We start from the raw sequence: 14,142 nt of genomic DNA, 5'->3' as shown, positions 1-14,142 counted from the left end.
AGCGACTTTAAGCTTTTTCCAAAGAGATACCAACATTAAATGCAACATACTAAAATTAAGCAAAGTGTCCCATCGCTATAATACAAATTTAGGAGGAAAGAGATACACTACCCATAAATTAAGAGTACCCTTTAGCAACCTAAAAGCAGCCTCTTCCATACCAACACAGCCGCTTTACGATCAACAGAAAATATCCTCGTTGCAGCGTGGTCTAGTTCTTATCACCCTTCCCAACCCAGTGCTGGCACAAAGTTTACGTTATTAGCTCTTCTATTTTACAACACAACAGAGTATTTACAAGCAGCCAGGAAAGATGCGTTTCTAACCCAGCAGCCAAGCTTTGCAATGCTGCACTGTACTGCGAGAGAAGTACCAGATTTGCAAGAGGCATTCAGGAAGTGGCAATTGAATTTAACGTGCAAACGTTTCTGAGAAACCTCTCCAGTCTCACACTTCAAACATTTGCTCAGAGAAAACAGCGGAGCGCAGAAAGCTGTTCCTTATACGTCCTGCTTCACCAGCTTTAGAACCAGTGAAGTTCTGGCTACCTGCTGTACCCTCCCTGTCCCCAGGCTGCGCACAGGCGGCTGCAGCTGCTCCTGAACAGGCTGACATCTGTCCTGCTGACCGGTGCTGCCAGTGGGATGTTCTCTGCCCATAAAGGGCAGGATCCAACCCTCCAACAACTACTACCTCAGTAAGAGAAACACCCCCACATGGAGAACGTTTCATCTAGAACATGCAATCTCAACTTGTACACAAGCCCTGGTGTCTCTGAACAGGTACCGGCAAGACCCAAGGGAGGGATTTCAGCATCCCCAGGGTGAGGATCTTCCAACAACAGAGACCAAAGTATCAGCTGTGGGCTGACAGTAAAGGATTTTCCAGAAGTGAGAAATAGGCTTTATGAATGACATTCGTTTATTCTCCCTAATTCTATAGTTACGTAAGTGTAATCTTTACCAGCCACAAGTGGCAACCACTAGTGTTATTTTTTTTGTTTTTAAAAAGGGGAAAACCGCTATCCTCGCCACCAGCACCATACGCCTTTCCTCCCCGTTGGCACAACGTAGAAAGGATGACTGGAATAATCTTTACGCACAGTATTGGGTATAAACAACCGCTCTGTTTGGTGCAGAGCGAAGATGACAATGAGCCATGTGAACGGACTGCCTGTCCACAAAGCAAAACACATATTCCCTTGTTCAGTGATCTGAGTGTTGCAAATCACATGTACTCACAGGGCCAACCAATATCAACTAAATTTAAAAGCCAGACCCAATACAAGGTTCCAAGGTTTGGTTATTGAAAATATCTTCTATTCCCACAGTTATGATCACTGCAATTTAAAGTGTTATCAGAACAAGGACATGCTGGGAAAGGTTTGTTTCAGGAGATCCTACCGGCAGGACTCTGGATAACCCGTGCACAGCGAGAAGGGCAGTGACCAAGCCACCCGCATCCAACAAGAAGGGCTGGTCACAGTCCCTGCTCTACGCTGGCAAATACTGCTCCAGAAGAAAGCGGTCTACTCCTTTCAGGTTTTTAGTTCACCGAAGTCCAAACATTTAAATAGCTTTTTTTTTTTTTTTAAATCACAGCAGAACTAAGAGGATGACATCAGAGCATCAAATCCAAATTTGTAAATCAGTTCCTTTGGTCACTACTGCTCCGATTAGCGATAAACAGTGATGAGCCGTTCTCCTACCCATTCCCTTCGGTGAATGGTCCCTAGTATTGGAATCAGTTGATATTGATTTTCCCTGATTCACAATAGGTCCAGACCAGAATATTTAAACAGGTTTAGAGGTGCGTAGTATTAAAAATATCCTTAAGAAACACTGAGGTAGACTGCACCAGAACAGGACAAAAATAATCCCACCACATCCACCTGCTGAGATTTTACGGATACAAATTTACATGTTCTGTGTGTTTAAGAAAACTGATTGTTGGTTTTTTTTTTTTTTTACAGTGTTTTATATATTAAAATAAATTAAAAAATTCTAATAAGAAAAACTTCTCTTCCCTAGAAAAGTGTGAGAATATGTCTTCTTTCCTGCAGTGTAGTATAGAGCTGCTAAACAGTTACTACTTCGTAAAGCAGAAGAAATGTAAACGAGGCCTTTCGAAATCGAAGGTTCTGACCCACGTCTGGACTGCCTAATTTCCACCTAACTTTGTGAGCAACCTCTACCCTCCACCTCTGTCTGACCCAACCAGATTCAATTGGCACAAAGGCCCAACAGCTCGTGGTGGTGCACAGAGTCCGTCGTCCTCCCCTGACGTTGCACCGACCGGTTTAGCTGCAGCATGGCTGAGTGGAGCGGGCTCAGAGAGGCGCTTTCCCTATGAGCTCTAGCCCCTTTCATCGGTTACAGGGAGAAATCAGCAGCGCTGCCTGGGCTGGAATAAAAAGCCACACACCAGCTTGGCGTCCCCACTCTGACTGAGTCAGGAGAACCTTGTTTTCTCCTGGCGGAGAGCACAAACTGGCTCTTGGACTTGTCCAGGAGGAGGAGCAAGCATCTCTCTCCCCCTTTAGAACCACCTCCTGTATGACAAGGGCCTGCAACAGCGATAATCTTCATTTCTTGCTTTAGAACTTCTCCCCGCCAGCACACTCCTTCACCGCTACTAGACGCGTTTAGTTTCACAATTATTGTCTAACATCTTACGCTGATCAGCTCGATCTTTTTATGCAAACAGCAGCAAAACCAAAGCACAGTCCAGAGGATGAAAGTTGACATCCCGAAGAGCTGAAAGCAGCAGCTAACGCACACGTCCTGGGAAGCGTGCAGGACAGCAGCGCGGGTATCTCAGGAAAACATCGAAGACCTGCAGGCAGCACGAGGCCAGACGCCTGAGCAGCAGCAGACAGGCAGCGGGTAGCTAACCACAGTCACGTTCAGCTTCTGCTTCACGTGCAGAGCCAAGAGCCTTCTGCTCTCCCCCCTTCAGACTGATGTGTCTCTTTTTGTCGGTTAGAGCTCTTGCTCGTCCTCTCTTGCCGGCTGCTTCTGCGGCACAGAAGGCAAAGCAAGGGATGCAGGGGCGAAGGAGCAGCGAGACTCGGGACTGGGACGTTCTGGTGTCCTTCAGCCCCCAACAACCGAGTGAAGTCCCATCTACTTTATCTCAGGGCTTTGACTGGAGCCAGCTGACTGCACTGTATAAATCATGAAACTGCGTTATAAAGCCTTGTCAAGTACAAACTTAACGTGTGCTTCATAGCTCCTCAAAGGGTAATCAGCTAAAATTAGTTCGTTCTGAAATCTTTGGACCACTTTAAGACCAAACAACTCCCCAAATTTTCCCCTCCCCGAAAGTCAATAATTTATATGAAGTTAAAATTTAAATCAAAGACATTTTTAAATATGTTACAACAAACAATATATATACTCAATGCTGTAAGGACAGAAAACTCCGTATCTCAGGTCAGGGGACTCCTACTTTGTTTGGTCTTGAAAGTACCCACAAATCTCAGATTTCTGCTCCTTTGGCTCCCAGCACATTTTCCTCATTTGTTAATGAGAGAAAACCTACTCCCAAGAGTCCTTAGTATAAAAATAATCTGTTTGGGATTCAGTCATTCCAGGGAAATGGGGGGGAGGGGGGGAAAAGGTAAGTACACACTTCCAAGAAGAGGAAAGCTTCTGTGAGAACATACAAAACTTATGTACAAAAAAAAGAAGTGTATTATACGTATACACCCCACATATATATACTGCACACATGCACACACACGCACGCACCCCTGGGATTTAACCCATTTAAAAAGTATGAAAGCAGCAGCTATTGGTCAATCTGAGGATCTGGCGCGTCCGACTGATGTGTTGAATCCTTCAGCTGTAGTGAAGAGTATGCCTGAAAGCCTGGAATTCTACTGGAAAAGCTTTTGTCCTGCAGAAGTTTTGTTCCGCACCGTTACGCTGTAACTCAGATACCAGCAAATTTCACGTATTTTGTTGGCAAACGTGGATGCTCCTCCTTCAGTTTAACTTACACGGTCGTTTCCTGTTTTGAAACCATGGTTACAGAAGGGACAGCAGCCATGGAAACCTCTTCCATTTATGTTCACAGATAAATCCACTGACAACCAGTCAACTTGGGGAAAAAAAAAAAAGTATTAATCATAATATGATTAAAAATTTGAAGTTTGTAGATGTGTGTCATACACTGTGGCAGCAATAACAAGAGTCCTGAGATTTGTGGAGGGAAAAAAAAAGCAGACACAACCCTTGGGCCAAACAGAAAGCGTTAGGAAGGACTTGACCTGGGCATGGAGAGAATTCGCCCATTTTTCTTGCCACCGTTCATGTGAGTGTAAGGTATGTGCTCTTCGTAGTTCCCCTTGAGAGCCATGGAGGGTCCATTGTCCCGCCCCAGGACTTTGTCCCTCTGTGAGTATGAGGAGGGATCGAGGGGAATGCTCTCCATATTCTCAAAGTCCATCTCGTACTCCTCTGTTTCCAGAGGTTTGTTCTCCTCGCTGTAGAAGAACGAGACCTCGTGGAAGCTGGGGTGCAAGTCCTCCTTCAGCATCTCGATGATCTCGATGAAGGTGGGGCGCATCTTAGGGTTGTACTGCCAACACATCTGCATCAGGCTGTGCCTAGATTGGGACAAACAAGAGTCAGGGGTAGGAAGAAGCAGTTTCTGTTGGCAGGGCTGGCGCAGACCAAGGCTGGTGTCCGTGTCAGACCACCCACCACACCTGCTACTCCTCTGACACTCCAAGTTGTTTGTTCACTTTCCAGTCTCCGTATTTGCCTGTAGATCCTGACACTCTTTTTTCTCTATTTCTGTCTAGATCAAAAAATTCCTTCCAATTCCTTCAATTGTTCTTAACTCAGCTTCCAAAGGAAACGGGGCTGCAGTTCACATACTCCGTGTATGCATGCACGCACTTATAGTCAGGTCACAATTTTTTAATTCGTTCAATTTTAATTTTAACTCAGCCTGAAAGATAACAAAGGTCCTAAAACTTCAAGGAAAATAGGAGGCTGTGCAGAAGACAGAGGTCCTGTAAACATCCCACCCAAAAGAAACGCTGTGGCAAGAGGTCATATGTTATCAGACACCACGGAGCAAGAACTTACAAGCACAAATAAAGGTTCAAACTGGAGTTTGACAAATGTTCCAGGACAGCAGGCTTTTTTCATAAAGGTAGTCGCAAACCATGTTTATTTTTTGACTCTGGAAGTGCTGTTTTGGCCAGCAGCAGGCTGGGGTAAGAGGTTACCAGAACCAGTTACCCCCTGTGTTCCCGTTTCTAGCCAGGGCTCCTTCCCCTCATCGCTGCAGGCTGCTTCAGCAGTGGCTCCTTACACCCACCCAAATGCCCCAGCTCAGGTTAAACGCTTAGTAATGGGATTTTTTTAATTACCCTGACAGAAGCAGCTTAGGGAGCATCTGGGTATGCAGCCATGCTGGGGACGCAGTAACCTCCAAGACAGTAAACCTCATGAGCAGCTGCAGAGAATAATCCTTAACCCTAGCACAGGAGAACGTCTGGCTTCAGTTTGTAACCTCTGCGAGGTGTTTTTCACCATTGCCACACAGCGCTCTCCTTTCTCCCTAACCTTGCAGGCAGCCTAGCCTTGTACTTTAAGTGGGGCAATAATTCTGCACTAGCAATGAAAAGGCCTCGGACATGATCAGCAGCTCTGGGCTCAGCACAGCGTTCTCCTACCTCTCCCCTCCTTCTTAGCCATAAATTGGATTTCTGAAAATCAGCGGTAAAAATGTGTTGTAATTCTCATGACTGTTTATGTAGCATAGAGAGATGAATTACAGAAAACCTCAGCAGACCTGGGATTAATGTGCTGCTCTCCAGCCTCTGTAGCCACGAGGATGCAGTCGGTGGCCAGGCTTTGCCACATGACATAAGCCAACTGCCATCTGCCAGCTTGTAGGGGTGGAAAAACATTTTCTTTGGGGAAACTGATACAGCGCTTATTTGTATTTTAAGCTTTCCCTGTTCTTTGTCCTTCCTTCTCTTGAATCTGTACTCACATTGTAAGGTCCAGGTTGGTTTAATTTTCCTTCTAGTGAAGCAGGCTGGCTCAGGGCTCTAGCTTTAATTCCTGGACTGCTAAGGATGCATCATCGATTGAACTTCTGAGAGAGATGCCTCACTAAAGTCTGCTTTGTTCCTCCCCAACAGACCTTTTTTGGTGTCACTTTAGCTAAAGAGTACAGGGGTCAACTGTCCCCTGCTTTACTACTTACAGCCTCTCCAGGCAGTTGTCCGGCTGATCCAGGTATCCTCCATCCATGACAAACTTTAGCACCTGTTCATTGGAGAGTCCCTGGTATGGCTGCTCAGCTAAACTGCTTATTTCCCAGAGGACAACACCAAATGACCTAAGCAAGAGAGAATAAAACATCCTGGAGATCTACAAGTGATAGTCTTATTTTGGAGAACACATACTCTAAAAGAACAGGACTGTATTTTTAAGAAGAGGGTTTCAAAACAAAGCTTTTGTTTTGTCTGTACGCTGAAGAAGTCAGCAACTCACAATTTAAACCACGTGTGTTAAAATAGTGAGCTCTGGAGCTAGAATCTGTCTGGGATCGCAGAGTACAACTTACCACACATCGGAATAAGCAGTGAAAACACCATCCTTTAATGACTCGGGTGCCATCCACCGCACAGGCAGCAGTCCTTTGCCTCCCTTACGGTAATAATCCGTCTCATAGATATCTCTGGTCATGCCAAAGTCTGAGAAAAGCAATAGGGATGTGTTAAATGTCTCTCCTTCCCTGCTACTTTTACCGTGCAACATCTCCAGATGAATGTTTCCTTCCTTTGATGCTATTTTCAGCCACCCATTCAGGCTCCTACGGCCCAGCCTGCAGTCCTTTGTCACCTTGTGGTTAACATTCAAACCGCTTTCCTTTCCCCTGCATTTTTTCTTTTCTGAACAGAGCCATGATCGAGATTGTAGAGTTACAATTTTTAGTGACAGCTTCTATTCTAAACATAATTTTTATTCATCCCCTTTACGTAAAACAGAGCTCTCTTTGCCCTGAAATCCCACTGCCTTGGCTTTAAGTCCAAAGAGGTCTGAAAAACCACCACACTGTGGAGTTTTGGTTTATTTTTAAATGATTTACTTACTTATTTCTAAAAGGATTTGGATTAAAAACTGGTTCTTGTGGAAGACAAATGACTTTTAGAAGGCACCTGACCTCATGATAGGATTATCAACACTTGGTTTGTTGTTCCCAACACCTTCTTTGTCATAATTCCCATGAAAGCAAAGATCTACTGATCTTACTAGATAACCCTCGGCAGCTTAGGCTGGAAGGACCTTTTGGATAGAGATGGTGAGAAAAGCTGCTCTGGCTCTCAGGGAGATGACTTTCTTACTAAAGTCCATACAATTCTTTCACAGGGAAGAAAAAGAGGAAAGTTTGCTGGATTTCCAAAGGTAGCCAGTGGAAACCACCTGCATTTGCTGCACTGGCCTTGGGCTTCATGCATTTGCCTTTACAATAAATATGACCCACAGAATTCTCTTCTGATCACATGCTACATACCTCCAATTTTTACAGTGAAGTCTTCTGCAACCATACAGTTACGAGCTGCAAGATCTCTGTGAACAAATTTTTTGGCATTCAGATAGGCCATGCCATCGGCGATCTCCGCAGCCATCTGGATCATTTCTCTCAGTGTTGGAGGTGGACGACCAGGGTTATTCTACAATAAACAGAGAAGTATTAAACCCCAAATCAAGTCACTCTGTTGCACAACACACTCCCTCTCTCCTGTTTTTACCTCGGCATCGGGTCGCAAGGAGCGGAGGTAACTTTTCAAATCTCCATGTGCCATTAACTCCATGACCACCAGAGTAGGTTGCCCTTTTGAGACCACCCCGAGGAGGCGAACCTGGAAAATAAGTGAGAAATTCCCTCAAGGTTGTGCCCAAATACACTGGGCAGAGCCCAGCTATGAAAAGAGGGGGATATAGCAAAGCCAACACCCCCGGAACAAGAGCTCAGAACAGCACCACAAAACCCTGTCACGCCAAGAAGTTTTGAAAGATGCATTTTATAAAATATGACATGGAAAGATCGCAGCTCTTTTTGATCAACCGCCTCTGCAGAAGGACTGCGTTTGTAAGCTGAATGTCAAGCTTTGAAAGCACCAAGGAACTATTGGTTACGTGAGGGGACTTGCTAATCATCCGAGGCACGCAGTGATGCTTACCACATGATGGCAGCTGAACCCTTTCATCACAGAAGCTTCATTTAAGAACTCAATGCGCTCGCGAAGGCTGGCTGATTCATTAACAGTTTTCACAGCTACGCGAGTCTCCAGCTCTCCCTTCACTATGTCCTTGGCGATCCCTTCGTACACCATGCCGAAGGAGCCCTGTCCCAGCTCCCGGAGGAGAGTGATCTTGTCTCGTGGAACCTCCCATTCATCGGGGACGTAGACTGTTGAGCAGAGGGAAACGTTTCTGAATTGAGCAAGTATCTTTTGAAAGGCATTTCGGTAGCAGCCTCGTGTAGCACTGCCACAGGATACTATAGGTATAAATCTAAAAAACCAAAAAGACTAGAAAAAGTCCATAAAGACAATGCCAATCCCATACTGCACAGCCTGAATGACTGTGCAAGAAATAAGGCCCTGAAGTCGGCCCTCACTGCTCTCACCATCACTGGCGCTGAGATATTCGGGGTTAGAGGATGCATACAGTGGTCCAGTTGGTCCTTCGGTTTGTCTGGAAGAGACACACAAATTCTTCAGCACGTTTGCAGCTTTTGACTTATTAGAACTGAAGGCAGTTTGATTAATTCTCAAAGCATGCAGCAAATACAAACTCCCAAATTCCAAAGGCACAAAATATTTCCTAAACTAAATTAATGTTGCAATCATTATCTAAATTAGAAAATAAACACAGAGTTACTTCCAATAAATAAAGTCTTTGGATATAAGTTTTGCTTGTTCTGGTGACAACAACAAAAAATTGCACTCACCTCTTTTTCACAAGCACGTAAGCAGCTCCAATAATTCCAGCAATTATTATGGCAAAAATAATTGGAACAATTATAACAGCAATATTAGGCTGAGCATTCACTAAAGGAGAAAGAGAGAGATGGAGGTATTATACAGGTCCAAAATCCGAGTCTTTTCCTCAATCAAATCTCCCCCTTGAATAAACTGGAACAAACATGAAACTAGAGGCTACTTCATATACAGAACACGGGGCTGGTCAGAATGAGAACTCATGAAGAGAAGTCACACGTTTCTAAGTAATTTCAGTTTCTTGAAAGTAGATGGATTGGTAAATATTTTATGACCCCCTATGGTTCCATGTGTACTGCTTGCTAACCCCTCATCTTCCAAAAATAACCTGGGTTTCTATCAGGAATTAAATGCTGAGGAAAAAAAAAGAACTCACAATAATCAGCCACATAAAAATAGGTAGGTTCTGTCCAAGAGCCATTTCCAGCCAGTGATGTAGCTCGTATACGGACACTGTAGTTTCCAGGCTGCAGTCCACGGAGTTTACAGCCCTGCTCGCTAGCAAAATGCTTACGGGAAACGCAGTAGTGTGCTTCCTGCGGGAGGAGGGAAGAGAAAGGCTGCATCACGCTACCTCCACAACAACCCTGACCTCTAACAGCACACCAGGACTCCTATCTCACCTGCTTGTCTGGCAAACGTAGGCAAATCGGGCTTTCACACGCTCAGGTCTTTTCCAATCTAGCGGTTTGTCCTGGATTTGCATTTTACAGTTTGGTAGTTCAGATTACACAGAGTGTATGCCATTTGCTGTACGAGCCCTCAGCCCTGAAACCTGACCTGGGCTGGCAAACCCTCCTACCCACACGACCCTGGCATTCGGCAGCGGCAGCCGGGCTGCCCGCAAGCTCTCTGGCTGCTTAGCACTCCCCTCGTTTCTCTAAGCAACTGAAATTTAGATGCATGTTTTCTGTCCTGCTGTGAAATAAAGTTCCTAAAAAAACTCCATGCAGAAAGTTAGCAAATCAGATATGCTTCTTCGGCAAACAGGCACCATAGAGGCAGATTTTTATTTCTCAATGTCACCACAGACAGACTTCCAAAGGATACAAAGCCACTAGAAAAGTTTTACATCACATTGGTTCACACAGAAGGAAACAAGACAGGACAGAACACCATACGCACGAGCGCTACTAAAGACTAAACAGCCCTGGACTCCCAGTCAGAGTTACTTCTCCAAATGTGCCATGTTAAGGAGCAAGCAGAAATTCTCACCTCTGTCTCCCCGAGACGTCCATAATTCACTTCATACAGCACAATAAGACCATTTGGCTCCTTTGGTTCCTGCCACTTCAAATGCACCGTATTTTTTTCAACCAGTTCATGGGTAACTGGACCGACGATGTCATCAGCCTTAGCTAGAACCAAGGTCATGATTAATTATAGTTTTATTTCATGTCTTTGGCAAAATTCAAAACCATCAATACTTCATCCATCACCCTTTCCTACCAGGACACACAGAGAGCACCAGTCCTACACTATGTTTCTGTATTGCAGCTGGCTCCCACAGGAAAAGCAGCATTTTGAAAACAACCATCAACCCAAAGCAAAGCTCAGGAAGACAATTACCTTCTGGCATGGTCCTGGCACTGACGTAAGCTGCAACACCACACCGGGATTCCTGAGCATCGTGGTTACAAGCGTGGAGCTCGATGCGATAGCCGGTGAAATGCCGCAGGCCTGAGATAACCAAGGACTCCTTAGACTTCACTTTTTCAAAAGGTTTCTGCTCCTCTGCACTCTCAGACGCTGCCGCAGAATTGTTTGGAGAGGACGCGATGGTGGGTATCACCACAGTGGCGTTTGCCACAGAGCCAAGGTCTCTTCGTTTTCTTGATGGCCTATTAAATAACACAGGTTCCAATTGTATTTGTTACATTCAACGTAAACACATTCATCTGAAAAGAAAGAGTTAAAATGGGAGGGCTCCGAGTGCCACTGAAAACTCAAATTCAAGCCTCATATTTGCAATGTGACAAGGAAATTCAGGTTTGGTTTTCTTCAAGGAAATTCAGGTTTGGTTTTCTTTTTTTTTTTCCCAAATAAGCAATCTCTCTCACCCCCTGTAATGCACGTAGCTTTTTAATTATATATCCCTGAGACACCTTCACTGCACAACTCCATACAGGGAAAAGAAACAACCAACAAACCAACAAGTCTAAAGTATTTGCTTGAGAATTCAAGTTTTTCTAGATCCTCCCAGCTGAATACAACTTGACTAGGTTGCCTCACGGATGCCTTGTACAGCATTGCGATGCTTTGGAGTTCATCTCTACACATTCTTGCTTCGAGCAAATGAGGTTGTATCACAGCCCCCAACTCTGATGCCCTTCGATGTGCCGCATATTCCAAGTGTCATAAACTTGCATTTATAAAGCATAAGACCAGTTTCACAGCTCACTAGAATCCATCTGCCATGCTGAACTCTAAGGCTGAATCTAGATAGATAATTTAAACCTTTTTCTGAGAGACCAAATCTGCTAATGTTCTTTTCAACAGACACACTTAAAACCAGAACTGGCAGCGTGATCCTGTCATCTCTGTTTGCAAGGGAGTGCTACTAGCCAACCGTAATGTCAGGTTTTGACAGTAAATAAACAGGATCAATTCAACAGAATTAAGAACCATTCACAAATTTAAGTTTCTTGGGAAAAGAAAAAAAGGAACAAGTACCAAAACAAAACTACTCATTCTAACTCTTTACGTCCTGCCACAAGGAATTCCAGGTTGGGAACTAATGTGGTGAATCAGTAATCGTATTTAGTTACACAAAAGGAATTAATGCCATTTGAAAACCAGACCATGTATTCTAAGGGGATGATGATCTTTTTTTGTGTGTGCATGTCTGTGCAGCTATTAAAGGGTACAAAGAGTGACCTGAACTGAACCCACACTTGAGGCATCTCCAGTCTCTAAAAATGTAACAAGCTGCTGAAGCAAATCTTTGCTGCTGAACTGAACTTTCCACTGCCACCCTCTGACTACCAGGCAAATCATTTGCCAACTACAGCTACAACGGAGGCTTGCGCAGGTCGGGTCTCAGCCTGTGACGCCCAGCTCCATCCCTGCTGTTATTTCTCCTCCAACGGCAAACGCAACCAGCTGGAAAGCAGATTTTAGCATTTCCTCAAGCTAAACGTCTTGTTGTACACAACAACGTAAGCATATTCATCCACCTGATGAAAAAATGGGATGCCAAACAGCAGGTTCAGCAGAGCACGTTCCAGTTTTTAGTTTTCTCTTTCTCTAATTACTAATTAACTCATTTTGGAGCTGCTGTTATCTCAGCCTGTGCATTGTTCTGAACAGTGTCCCCTAACAAGGGGGCAGAGTTCAGAGACCCAGGTCTGGGTCATGCCACCTCCCTCCTTTGGAAGGAATCTTGACCTTCAACCAGAACCTTCTTTGGACTCAGAAGCAAAGCTACACGCCACTGTTCGCAAAGTGTGGATTCAGCTGTTCCTCATGTTTAAGAGAATTTTGTTTTTTCACAAGTAAAACAGTAATTTGACCACTGATGCAACACAGAGTAAAACGCAAGAATAACTTTTTCCTTCTCAAGTTACAGAAAGCAAGAAAAACTTCTGGAGCTATAAATCCCAATCTTCCCATATTTATTATCCTGGATTTGCAGCAATTTTCTTGCCAAATTCTCTGCAGTTTCAAAACATCTGACGTTTTCCCATAGTTGTTCCAGTGCATTTTTCATTATGGCCACTTCAGCAGCTCCAGTGACCTTCCCTGTGCAATGCTCAGATTCAGGTTCCTTCTCTTACTGTGACCATCAGCGTGTGATGGCTCCTGGTGCACAGGATGGAAGTGACAGCTCCTCACATGCAATACAGTCCGTGCTGGGGGATTTTAAAAATGCATTAGCTACCTTAAGCCAAATTTTCCACACACCCAAAACTAGCAAAGGAACAGCTGGCCTGTCTTCCCCCTTTTGCTGGCAAAAGCATTTATATGTTTGTCTGTACAATTAATGGGATTGAAGTGGGAAACCCAGAAAAGAAAGTGACTTTTAATGTGAGCCATTTCCCAGATCTTGCTCACTCTGTAACCCACTAATATTTTTAATGGCATGAATGTGTGTGACAGAGAGAGAGCAGAGACAGAGAAGAGTGAGACTGCTTTTTCTGCAGTAGTGATGGTGGAGTACACATGAAATTACATCCTGAATAGCAGCCATTTAGTTCCCCTCTGCTTCTCAGGACTTTTATTACTTTTGAAATCTTTCCATGCTTTCCACAGAATCACGGAGTGGCTGAGGTTGGAAGGCACCTCTGGAGATTGTCTGATCCAACCCCACCTGCTCAAAGCAGAGGGAGCTAGAGCAGGTTGCTCAGGTTTGGAATATCTCCAAAGATGAAGACTCCACAGCCTCCCTGGGCAACCTGTTCCAGCGTGCAATCACTTATTTGCTCCAATCTGTGCAAAACTTGTTCCAATACAAGAGCAAGTAACACAGGGAAGAAGAAACAAAGCATCAGCTTCCGATGGCCACTTTGTTCAGCTACAAAGGGAGGTTACAAAGCACGTGGTGTAAAGATACCTGCGAGCTCTGACTGGGAAGGTGGGTATGGCAAGAAGCATTTAGAAACTTCTAGTTTGCCTTGCCAGTGCCAGAGCAAATTAACCCACAAGACTTGCGATAGTATCTCCTAGAGTAATCAACGGTGCACACGGGGGCAAGGACAGATTCTGTGATTTCCAGAGGGATTCTCAGCAAGTCAGGTGAGATCAGACCTGGCCTGAGGCAGAGCACAGCAGATCTGCAGCGGAGCCTCATATGGTCTGGATCAGGCACAGGGATCAGACAGCTGGGAACAGGACAGGAGGAGAAAAATGGTACACGGAGAAGGAGGAGACAAGATGTCAGGGAAGTAACTTCTCAACCGCTCTGTCTTCTGCACCCCTGCCATCTCATATTCCCTGATGGCCTCATCTGTGAGATTCCTCCCCGTGACTGGCAGAAGGCTTCTGATCTCAAGGGGAGTCCACACAGTACCTCGAGAGAGGTCAATAAACTATCAGGAGCCACATAAGAAGAACCTGAAGTAAAACACACTTCACGTTCAACTCTAGACAGGCTGCCCTGTGAGCAG

At 44.8% G+C, this 14,142-nt stretch overlaps 1 protein-coding gene across 3 annotated transcripts in view; it reads right to left on the bottom strand.

Moving 5' to 3' along the window:
* Positions 1–1,953: 1,953 nt before the first annotated feature.
* Positions 1,954–14,142, bottom strand: part of INSR (insulin receptor) — a 55,185-nt gene continuing 42,996 nt past the window's right edge. For 2 of the 3 annotated variants that reach the window (XM_075736268.1, XM_075736267.1), the window contains exons 11-21: positions 10,607–10,878; positions 10,253–10,395; positions 9,414–9,573; positions 8,989–9,088; positions 8,665–8,732; positions 8,216–8,445; positions 7,784–7,894; positions 7,546–7,705; positions 6,595–6,724; positions 6,232–6,366; positions 4,112–4,612 (exon numbers count right to left, since the gene is read on the bottom strand). In XM_075736268.1, coding sequence (XP_075592383.1) covers positions 4,258–4,612; positions 6,232–6,366; positions 6,595–6,724; positions 7,546–7,705; positions 7,784–7,894; positions 8,216–8,445; positions 8,665–8,732; positions 8,989–9,088; positions 9,414–9,573; positions 10,253–10,395; positions 10,607–10,878 — 1,864 coding nt within the window. In that variant the 3' untranslated portion in view covers positions 4,112–4,257. Of the gene's footprint in view, positions 4,613–6,231; positions 6,367–6,594; positions 6,725–7,545; positions 7,706–7,783; positions 7,895–8,215; positions 8,446–8,664; positions 8,733–8,988; positions 9,089–9,413; positions 9,574–10,252; positions 10,396–10,606; positions 10,879–14,142 lie in introns of all 3 variants that reach the window. The other variant, XM_075736266.1, reaches the window with a different exon arrangement.

Source organism: Balearica regulorum, chromosome 26 (assembly GCF_011004875.1).
Source record: "Balearica regulorum gibbericeps isolate bBalReg1 chromosome 26, bBalReg1.pri, whole genome shotgun sequence".
NCBI classification, from domain to species: Eukaryota; Metazoa; Chordata; class Aves; order Gruiformes; family Gruidae; genus Balearica; species Balearica regulorum.
Note: the sequence above shows the minus strand (reverse complement) of the source record. Positions and strands in the feature narration are given on the sequence as shown.